The 11601-nt window shown below is 48.4% G+C and overlaps 1 protein-coding gene across 2 annotated transcripts; it reads right to left on the bottom strand.

Annotated features, from left to right (window-relative positions):
• Nucleotides 1–254: 254 nt before the first annotated feature.
• CLDN2 (claudin 2) lies at nt 255–5130 on the bottom strand. 2 transcript variants are annotated; one of them, XM_068533331.1, is made up of 2 exons: nt 4933–5130; nt 255–3119 (listed from the first exon to the last, which is right to left on the bottom strand). In XM_068533331.1, the coding sequence occupies exon 2, from the start codon at nt 2934–2936 to the stop codon at nt 2244–2246; it is 693 nt and encodes a 230-aa protein (XP_068389432.1). In that variant the 5' UTR covers nt 2937–3119; nt 4933–5130; the 3' UTR covers nt 255–2243. The 2 variants fall into 2 exon arrangements, with proteins under 2 accessions (XP_068389432.1, XP_068389433.1); XM_068533332.1 differs by having other exon boundaries at nt 4940–5115.
• Between the last annotated feature and the right edge of the window lie 6471 nt (nt 5131–11601).

The raw sequence follows: 11601 nt of genomic DNA, 5'->3' as shown, positions 1-11601 counted from the left end.
GGCTTAGTCGCTCTGCGCGTGTGGGATCTTCCCGGACCAGGGATCGAACCCGTGTCCCCTGCATTGGCAGGCGGATTCTTATCCACTGCACCACCTGGGAAGCCCCGTGTCCTGCTTTCTTAACGTCTCCAGTAAAGTCTGAATTTTCTATCCACCCAGTGGGGAGAAAGGCCAATTTCCATTCTACCCTCCCCTTCACCCAATTCCCTCAGTCACACCTGCCCTGTCTGAATTAATTTGTATTAATAAAACAGTTACTCAATCAACAAGTGTTTATTGATCACCTACTGTGTACCCAGCACTCTTACAGATAGTCTGGGAAATATAGACAAGTCTGAGATACGGCCCCTACCCTCCAAGAGTTTACAATGTACTTGTGAAATCAGTTACATGCACATGGAAAGATAAGTATCCATCAAAAATTGTGAATGATAAGCATCAAAGAGTGATTTTTACACTGAGGGTTGGAGGACGGAGGGGTAGGATAGGGACGGAGTGGTCAGAGGAGGCTCAGTGAAGGAGGTGGTGCCGAGCAACTTCTCCAAGCATGAGGAAGACTTGGCTAAGGGGAGAGGGCCTTCCCGCTTAGGGGAGGAACTTAAATATAGGCAAGAAGGTAGAACTGTGAAAGGCATGTCACAGACAGTCACTGGGCCCCTCCTGCTGGCACTGAGGTTTGGGGAGGTGTACTGGAGCTTGTCAGAAGCTGGTCATGCTCAAACTTTCCGTTTGTTCGTGACTCCCACCCCGCCCCGCCCCCCAGGGGAAATGGGGCATTTTTAGACCTTGGAGCTGGAACCGGCTGCCTGGGTATCATTCTCGACTCTTCCATCTCAACTGAAATCCCAGGCAGCAGCTCAGCTATCACTCAGATGAGGGCCACGGCACCTTGGGCGTGATCATTCCATGCTGGAGCCCTTGGATGCCTTCTAGCAGCTCTACCATATCTGGTAAAGGATGGTGGAGAGAATATGAAGGTGGCTGACAGGGGGCCCACCTGGGGCTGTGGTCTTTCAGAGGCTCTGCAGTGCTCTGTGGGCAGACCCCGGGGGCCTGATCTCAGCCTTTGGGCTGATTCTCTGTTAGGCCTGAAGACTCTCTGGGGGCTGCCTCTCTGGCCCAATAGAAATACCCACTGAGGTTCCCACACATGTCCACCCAGCTTCTTAGATACCCAAGTTCTTATTCTCTCTCGGGCAGCATCAAGGAGTGGTGCCTTCCTGAGTCCCCAGCTGCTCCCATGCTGTCATCCCCCAGCCAAGGGCCATCTCTACAAAAACCAGTATCCCGTTCCTAAAGAAACCATTGTGCAGGCCCTTTAGCCTCGTTGTTAGCCAGGTCAAAGGGAGGCAGGGGCTTCAGTGAACGTTGGAGCTGGAGCTTCTGAGGGAGTTTCTCAGTAGAGTCAGAGCCTGCCGCCGCCTTGAGCTTTCCACCACAGTTTCTTGCCTTGTGCTTTCCTCTAGCCGGGGGCTAGAGCCCTGGGCCATGATTCTGCTCTTTTTTTTTTTTTGGTCCTCGGCTTCTTATCCGAGGCTGTCCTCTCCCTCTCATCCTACACCCAGTTGCTACACCCTCTCCCTCTCATTCTACACCCAGCTGCTCTCTGTTCCCTCCGTACTGTGGGATGGCTTTATTTCAGTTCATACACCAACCAGTCTAGACACTGTGGAGTCATGACAAGAGTGGGATGGAGGAGGCTCCAGGGCCCATTACTGGCCAATCAGGTTCTTTGCAGGGAGGCTTGAGAAGGAGGTTAGCGCCATGCCCACGGAAGCCGCCACTTCTTCCCACCCCCCCCCCATCCCCCAGCAATGAGCTAAGAGCCAACCTCAGCAAGAGGAAGGGTCTTTGATCACAGAGAGGGTCAGTCAGTGGCATGTGATTCGTGGGTTTGGGGATGGATTCCCAGGTAAAGCAGAAGGTAAAGGGGAGACTCTGGGGCCTGGCCTCGGGGGGGAGGGGAGTGGAGTTGAGGGTTGGGAACTCAGGGTGGGAGATGGGGGAGCCAAGATGAAGGAAACAGAAAGTCTGGCTTGACAAGCATCTTGACAGTTCAGCCTGCACGCTGTCACACCAGCTCCCGTTCCTGCCTTTGCTCGATCCAGTGGCCAAAGTCAGTCTATCCTCAGCAGCACCTTCTGACACGATCCAGTGGCAACGTCCCTCACCTGTGGCCCTGGGGGAGGCTGTCTACTGGTTTTCACAGACCCAGCCACCCCCGAGCTCTGGCCCCTGGTCCTTCACACATACCCTGTCAGGCTGTAGGAGTTAAACTCACTCTTGCCTTTGGGTGGTTGACCAGGCCTTGGAGAGCTCCTAGTGGCCAGGGGCTGGGCCTGGTAGGCATCGTAGTAGTTGGACCGATTTCCCTGGGGCGAGCAGGAAAAGCAGAGGATGATTCCAGCTACCAGGGAGAACAGGGAGGAAATAATGCCCAAGTAAAGAGCCTCTCCGATCTCAAATTTCATGCTGTCAGGCACCAGTGGGGAGTAGAAGTCCCGCAAGATCCCGTGAAGATTCCAGGCAACAGGGATGAAGCCCAGGAGGCCTCCAAGGATGAAGAAGACTCCGCCCACCACCGCCACTCTGTCTTTGGCTCGGGACTCTTGGCAGAAGACTGTGCATCTCATGCCCACCACAGAGACAATGCAGGCCAAGGAGGAGATTGCACTGGATGTCACCATCATGGCCTGGGCAGCCTGGATGTCAGCAGGCAGGCCCAGCATGGTGCTGTAGATGTCACACTGGGTGATGCCTGTGCTGTGTGTGGCACACTCCATCCAGAGGCCCTTGGAGAAGCCGACTGCGGTCACGATGCTGGCACCGACGTAAGAGCTTGTTCGCCAGCTGGGGAGCAGCATGGCAACCAGGGTGCCCAACAGCCCCAGCAGGCCCAGGATGTAGCCCACAAGTTGGAGGCCAAGAGAGGCCATGGCAGACCTCTCAGTAGATGCGTCTTCAGGGGCCTGCTCCCTCGTCTTCTGGCTGTAGCTCTTGCTCCTTAGATCCCGGCCTCTAATCCCTCATTTCAGAGTGTCTGTGCCAGGCCGACTTCTCTCCTCCTTACAAGTGTCTGTGGGTGGCCACGAGCAGGCTCAAGAAGGCATCTAGAAGACCTAAAAAAATCCATAAACCAGATTAAATATTGACCAGAAGCTTATGAGAAACCAGAAAATGCTGGATGCCTTTTGACCTTTGTTATCTTTAGAAATAACACATGAGAAAGAAAAAAAAAAACTTTGAAAGTGGAGCCAAAATGTCATCGGCTCCTGCGTAGGTACATGCTTTAGATTGGCAGCCGGACAAAGCGAGGGGCCAGACAGGTGGCTGCTTTCCGAGAAGGTGGTGATGCCATTGTCGGTTGTGGTGACTGTGTTAACTCCAGGTCAGGCTGTAGGCTGGTTCCGTCTCCAAGGCCTGCTGTTTAACGCATTACCTGGCAACAGTGCCACGGGGCCCCTCAATTGCACACCGGTGCCAAACTCCAGGAGACCGGAGTAGGAGGAACAGGCCTTAAGGTATAGCCTTGGTCTCTAGGTTCTTAGAGGCCTCTTGAATCTCCAGCAGCCTAGAGAGTAATGTTCTAGCCCTGGGTCATCCTGCCCATGATGAAAGTTGACTCCAGGGCAGGTTGAGGCAGGCAACGAAGCATCTGTCTACACTCTCAGAGTTCAAGTCCTCCCAGCCCTGCCCAAATCCCCCTCCACAGGCTAGCCTGAGGCCTCCCATGTGTATAACACACCCAGACATTTCCTGTCTGCTCTCCTAATAGTTGCGCCACCATCCCTAGGCCTCTCGGGTGATGTGGGAGGATTCAGGATTCAGGAAAGGTTGTTCCAGGGCCCGGAGGGAGCCCTGACATTCCCTAGGCTATTTGTTAGGGGCACTGAGACAAAGGAAAAGGTAGCTTCTCTACCTTATTCAGGGGACTTGGTAAGAGGCAGGCATCTGAGTCAATCCTTTAGAATCTCAGAGCTGTTCAGGATTTTGCAGTGTTCAATGAGTGTCCCCCGCTCACCGCCCCCGACTCTTATCAAGGTTCAAGACACTAAGGGTCAAGGGCACATCCTTCTCTCCATCCACTACAAGACCCTCCAACCCACTAGTTTTTCAACCCACCACAAGCTGGCTATTCCATTTTAGCCTTCTTCAAGATTTCTCGTTCTGTAATCATCTCTTAAATGTGAGTATTCCTCAGAAGTCTATCCTTTGCTCAATGTACACTCTGTCACTGAGCAAACGTATCCACCCCCATGACATAACCTCCTACTCATCCACTGGCACTCCCAAATCTGCATAGACCTTCCTCCTGAGCTTCAAGACTTCCAGAGCAATCACCTATTTAAAATGTCCACCTGGGGGCTTCCCTGGTGGCGCAGTGGTTGAGAATCCACCTGCCAATGCAGGAGACACGGGTTCGAGCCCTGGTCCAGGAAGATCCCACATGCCGCGGAACAACTAAGCCCGTGTGCCACGACTACTGAGCCTGCGCTCTAGAGCCCGCGAGCCACAACTACTGAGCCCGTGTGCCGCAACTACTGAAGCCTGTGCACCCTAGAGCCCGTGCTCCGCAACAAGAGAAGCCACAGCAATGAGAAGCCCACGCACCGCAACGAAGAGTAACCCCCGCTCGCCACAACTAGAGAAAGCCCGCGCAGCAATGAAGACCCAACACAGCCAAAATAAATCAATAAATAAATAAATAAAATGCATTTTAAAAAATAAAATAAAATAAAATGTCCACCTGGAAATTTCACAGGCATCTCAAATTGGACATGTTCAAAAGAAGACTCATCACCTCTCCCATTGTACCCCTCCCCAAACAGTTCTTCCGTGGGTTCCCTGTGGTCACCGAGTGATACCTCTATTTATCTCCTTGCACCAGACCCAAATCCTGGAAGTGATTCTTGACACCTCTCTCACACTTACCGCTCACCTTCTACTGTCACAGTCTCACCAATTCTTGAAGATACCTCAAATTGATGGCATCCTTCTCTCCATCCCCACTGCTACCTCCACAGTCCAGGGCTTCATCATCCTCTCTCCTCTGGACTATAGCAACAGTTTCTTAACTGGTCTTATTTCCAGTCTTGCCTCCTCCAATCCGTTCTCCATGCTGTTGTTAAGGTGATCTTTCAGCACTAACCTAATCAAGTTTCTGCTCTACATACAACAATCCAGTTGGCTCCCCATCAGCTAAAGGATAAAGTCCAAACGTGTCTGGACTCTATGACCTGTCAAACTTCATCTCTTGCCATTGCCCTCCACATGTTCTATGCTCTTGCTGAACTAAGTTACTTTGAGTTCCTCAATCATGTCCTGTTGCCTTTTGATTCCAAACCTGACCACAGGTTGCTCCTACTATGCGGAATGCCTGGCATTTTTTTCTCTCTGTTTAGCACCTTCTCATCCTTTAGGGCTCAGATGTCTTTTACTCTAGCCTGGGTCAAGTTCCCATCCTCTGTGTTCTTATGGTATCTTGTCTTTACTTAGCTCCATCATAGTAATGCTACTACTACTACTACTACTAATAAAATAGCAACACTAACATAGTGTGTCCTATGTGACCATTATAAGCACTTTATACATGTTAATTCAATCATCACAACAACGTCTTGTGGTAGGTACTAATCCCTATTGTATAAATAAGAAAACTGAGATACAGAGAGTACTTATTTCACTATGTTGCACTCTCCTCTTTATATCCTTATTCTTCCCCACTAGTCTGTGAGCTGCTTGAGGGCAAGGACTGTTATCTTATTCACCTCTGTATCTCCAGTGCCTTGCACAGTGCATTACCCACCCATTACACACCCAAAGCCAGTGTTCAAAAATGTCCTCTTAATGAGTAAATAAAAGTGATAAAGAGGTTTCAGGGACTATAAGATATAGACTTTCTAAATGAGTCAATGACACTTCAGTGTAAGGGACCAGGGCTGCGCAATATTGGGAAAGAAGATTGAGAGAGAGGATCAGAGGAAAAGAAGGGAAATGAAGAGGGAGTGGGGAACACAGGAGAGAAAGAGAGAGAGGGAAAGAGAGAGAGAGAGGGAGAGAGAGAGACGGAGTTTCACCATTTTATAGGTTTGTGCATATGTTGACTATCTTGTCTCTTCAACCAAATTCTAAACAATTTGAGGGAAGAAATCATATATGAAACCTCTGTTGTGCCTCCACAGCATTGGGCACGTGGTTGATAGTCAATACTACTCATCAGTGATGGATATGACAATGCCAATGTGGATGCCAAGCGGTGCAGAGCAGAGGCAAGAAAACATTTGACGGGAGGTATGGAGGGAAATCCACTTGAATCTCATGTCTGTCACTCATCAGTGGGGACACTGCGCAAGTCTTTTCCAGCCATTGGTTTTCTTACTGCTAAAACGGGCACAATTCTACCTGATCATGATTGTGCATCTCTGTGGGGCTTTCAGAGCTGCTTGGAAGTCCTTCTACTTGTCCCTGGTGAGCATCTGCTGGTGACCACTTCAAATGCCTACCACTCTCTTTGAGCTTCCTACTCTACCTATGCGGCTATCACCCTCTCCTCATCATTCTCTTTGAAGCCAAGGTTCTTAAACAAGCCATTTAATACTGATATCTCTACTTCTTCCCCCTCCCACTCACTGCTCAACCCTCTGAAGGCAAGCTGCTGCCATTAGCCCTCCACTGAAAATGTTCTCACTAAGGTTACCAACAATTTCCTTGCCCCAAATCCAGTGGTCCTATCTCTGTCATCTCACCTTGTCCCTCTCCTTCATAAAACTGTCTTCTCATTTTCTGTAACATCCCTCCCAGTTTTCCCTGCTCCTCAAAATGATTCCTCTAGGGTCTCCTCTATAACTTCCTCCTTTTCTACCCACTCTATAAATCTGACTATTCCCCCACCCCAGGGTTTCAGCTAGACTTCTCTTCTTATTCTTTACATCCTCCATGGGTGACCTCATCCACTCCATCTCTATGCCAATGACTCCTGAATCCATATAACTGGCACAGATCTCTCTCCTGAACTCAAGATGTGTGTATGCAACTGCCTTTGGAATGAGCCCATCTGAACGGTTTAATGGCACCTCAGACTCAACATTTTGCAAAGTTGAAATCATATTCACTCTTCTCTCTCCACTCCCAAACTATTCCTCACACAGTGTTCCCTATCTCAATGGGACTATCACTCATCCAGCAACCCAAGCCAGTCATCCTTGGTTCCTAACCTCTTCTTGACCTATAACCAGTTATGAAGTCCTATCAGATCTACCTTCAAAATACATCCTGAATGCATCCACTTCTTTCCATCTGCACTGCCTAGACTTTGGTTCAAACCCTGTATTATCTCTTGTCCAGTTGGAAATCTCATAGGCACCTCAAATTGGTCTCTCTAATTCTACTTCTGCCCACCCCTGCAATCAATTATCCATCCAGCAGACAAAGATCTTTCTAAAATGGAAATCGAATCATTAGTATCACCCCATCTCTTTGTCATGCTTAAAAAATTTCAGGACCTCTTCATTGCTTTCATGATGAAGTTCAAACTCTCTAGCCCTGGAAACCAGGAAAGTCCTCCAATGTCTGACTCCTGCTTTTTGTTCCAGGCTCATCTCACACCAATAACCTCCACCCTCATGTTTTATGCTCTAATGTGCATGCACGCACGCACACGCACGCACGCACACACACACACACACACACACACACAATCTAACCATACCTGAACGTGTGTCCTTATCTGAAGTTGCCTTTCTCTGTGTCTCCAAACCCTTAAGCATGCTATTCAACCATCCAACATTTGCGTGGGTAATTGCTAGTCATCCTTCAGGACTCATCCTCTCCTTGAAACCTTCCTTTAACCACTCTTCCCACCCAAGCTGGCTTAAATACTTTCCCTTTGTACTCCCTATCCATATCTGAGCTTTCAGTGAGGGTTGGTGAGCTGCCTTGAGGGTTTGGGATGGTGACGGAAGAGCCCGGCTTAGGTTTCCCATGGGAGTCGACAGTGGCCCCAAGAGGAGAGCCTCTCCCCAGAGCCAGTCCTGACTCGGTAGGAGGAAGTAGGAAGGTGGTTTGGGGCAGGGGGAAGGCAGAGTTCTAAAAATGCCATCACTGAGGCTTGGAATCTCTAAAGAGTCTGACGTGGCAGAGCTGAGCAGGAGGAAGAACAAGTTTTTGGAGCTTATTCAACTGGGAGAAATGGCCCAATGGGGTCAGCTTTCAGCCAGGGTCAGGAAGGCAGGGGTGGATGAAATAGCTAGTGGGTGAGTGCTGAGCCAGTCTACATTCTGCTTTGATTTGTGTGGTGAGGCAGTAGGGGGTTTAGAGAACCAGTCCTGGCCTGAGAACCAAGACTAACTTCTCATCTCGGTTCTGCTGGGGACCTGTTGTGGAAGTCCCCTCACTTCTCCAGGCCCTAGTTTTGATGAGAAAAATGTCTCCAAAGTTTTGAGTCTCAACTAAGGTAATGGGGACAAGAAGCCACTTTGATAAATCTAGAAGACTGAACAGTTGTTGTTAGAAGCAGGCAGCTTTGAAAGAAACTCCTCTCTCTGAGGGGTCGTCCTAGAAGTCAAGCCCTGGTGTCTCTGGAGGGACAGAGAACTCTAGGCCTGGCCAGCTGAACTTGTCTTCTGGGCATGAGGCCAACACACTCCATGGCCCAGGGGTTGGGCAAGAAGGCTTCATTTAGGATTCTTACTTAATCTTTCTTAGGGGAGGGGCTGGAACTGCAGGAGAGGATTAGGAGGGTCAAGACTGACAGCAGCTCCTGAGTTAACCCCTCCTTGCCCTGCCGTTCCCCACTTCTTGCTCCAAGAGTCTTGTGCATGGTACACTTTATTTGAGGGTACCTTTCATATGACTCTGTGGGATCAGATAGGTGGGGTTCTCAGGCACAAGGAAGGATCTGATGTGCTGCTCTGGGGGTGACAGAGGCCACCACAGCTCTCTTCTGTCAGCCAGTCTCATTGCTCCACCCCTTGGTCTCACAGCCCCTCACAGACATCTGAGATACTTGCTTTCCTCTCCACACCTCACCCCCAGCTCCCAAGGGCTCTAGTAGGTGGCAAAGCCATTCCTTTGAAGCCCTACTTTCTGCAAAGCTTGTCCCTGGAGCAGTTCACCTCTCCTTCTGCATCAGTTGGTTGATGACAGCTCAGGGAACTACAGCTGGATTGAGAGATATTCTAATTGCTTTAAAAAGAAGTTTCTTTTTGTCCTGATCATCAAAGTAAAGCACTCTCACGTTAGAATGCTGGAGAACACAGAAAGGCAGAACTTAGAAAACAGACATCACCTACAACCTCTCCAGCTATAAGTGCTGGTAATGTTTATGGTTCCAACTCCATTTTCAAAGAGGCCACTTGAAGAGAATAATGTCTCAGTCCAAAAAGAGGGATTTCTTTTTTCTTTACTGAGATGTAATGGACATATAACATTGTATTCATTTTAGGTGTATGGCATAATGATTTGATTATATGCATATACTGCAAACTGATCACCACAATAAGTTTAATTAACATCCACCACCACACAGAGCTACAAATTTTTTTTCTTTTTTCTTCTGATGAGAACTTCCGTCATCCACTCTCTTAGCAACTTTCAAATATACAGTACAGCATTGTTAGCTATAGTCACCATGCTGTACCTTATATCCCCGAGATTTATTTATCTTATAACTGCAAGTTTGCACCTTTTGACCCCCTTCACCCATCTTACCCACCAATCCCCATCCCCACTTCTGATAACCATCAATCTGTTCTCTGTATCTATGAGCTCTTTTTTTTTTTTTTAGATTCCACATATAAGTGAGATCCTACAGCATCTGTCTTTCTCTGTCACTTATTTCACTTAGCATAATGCCCTCAAGGTCCATCCACGTTGTCACAAATAGCAGGATTTTCTTCAAAGAAGGAATTTCTAATAACAGACTTAGAGACCAGTGGGAGAGAGTTATTTAAGGGCTTAAGAGGAAGACTTTATGACTTCACTCAGAAATCCATCTTCTGCTGATTCCCTGAGCCTTCATGCCAAGGAAGGCACTGGAACTGGCTGTGAGAGAGCACCCTTCCCGTCCTCCTCAGCTCTCCCACCACCACAGTTAAGCAGAGGGGTAAACTGTAGCTCTTTTCCTCCCATCCCTTTGTCTCAGTCCTTTTGCCCTCAAAAGCTCCATCCAGAAATTATCATCTGACTTGGAGAGTGCTTCCTCTGGCCCTGCAGCTTCAAAGACTGGAAACTTCGTGGTAGCCTTGAGGAAACAAATACTACCAACCCAAGTGCCTCCTGAATTTTCCCTCCAGTACCCTCCCCTCAGAAACCCAAGGTGGCCCAGCCTGGCTTCACCATGGGCCAAATCGATAACAACTAGGAAGCAAGAGCCCACCTAGGTGAATTTAAAAACAAATCAGAATCGAGACACTTACGAAGCAGTTCTTTTGCAGAGCCTTGGAGGAGATGTATGGCCCTGGAGAGGAAGGAAGAGATCCTGAGGGAGGGAAGTAAGGTGCAAGGGGCCCCAGGCTGAGGTGATAAAGGATTTCTAATTGTTAGCTGCAGCTTTGCAAAATCCATGTGCAAATCTCAGCCTTGGGTCAGAGACTTATTACAGATCAGAATTAAACCCCTGGAGGCTGTGGAAGATTGAGGTACTTTAAAAAAAAAAAAACAAAACTTTGGTGAGTTTTGTGTTTTTCCTGTCAAAAACTCCAGCTGAGCTTTTGTGAAGTGACCTCTGTGAGCCCAGGAGAGATCTTGGGGGGAGAGGGGTTTGGCCCAAGGAGGAATTCGGAACATTCCAGCTTTGGGGTGGGGAGAGGAGGGGGCTCTGTTAACCCCCATTAAGTGTTCCTGGCTAGCGGCCCTGAGGCCCAGCAGGAAGTAAGCCTCACAAACACGGCCCTGGTGAGCTAGTACCTCAGCAGCCCTGCAGACTCGTCCACCCAGCTTCTTCTCCAGCAAACCCCCAGTCCTACCCCACCCCTAAGATTGAGTCCCAGGGCAGACATGTGTACTGTAGGGTCAGACTCTGGTGGCTTCAAAGCGCAGGACCTTGTCCCTACAAGGTGGGAGTGAGGCAGCCATGATAATGGTGGGCCTCCCCTTTGTACCACACACAGCAGTACCACATAGACCACAGTCTATGTCACTTGAGTCTCTCCAAAGTTCTGTGGAGTGGATTGCGGCAATTGGGTTTCCTCTCCAAATGGGGGAAAAAAAAAAGCTTTCCTGTTTTTTTTTTTTTTCTGATTAGAAACATACTAGATGCGATTGCAAAGAATTCAGAAAATTATAAAGTATAAAGAGGAAAATGGAGGTCCCCGTAATACCACAAGCAAGAGGTATAGTTTTAATCATTGTTAACATTTTGATGTACTGTAGAAGACATGAATAGAACATTTTTTTATAAAATTGAATCACATTATTCCCTACCATTCTATAACCTTCTATCATTTCTAAATAATATAATGATAGGACATTGACAGGGTCCATTGACATGGCCCTGTTTTCATGTCAATTAGAAAAATAGATCTGCATCATTCTCTTATGGATGTGCTGGATTCTATCGTATGGAAATATAATTTAACCATTAACTATTAGACATTTTTGTGA

Source organism: Eschrichtius robustus, chromosome X (genome assembly GCF_028021215.1).
Source record: "Eschrichtius robustus isolate mEscRob2 chromosome X, mEscRob2.pri, whole genome shotgun sequence".
Classification (NCBI taxonomy): domain Eukaryota; kingdom Metazoa; phylum Chordata; class Mammalia; order Artiodactyla; family Eschrichtiidae; genus Eschrichtius; species Eschrichtius robustus.
Note: the sequence above shows the minus strand (reverse complement) of the source record. Positions and strands in the feature narration are given on the sequence as shown.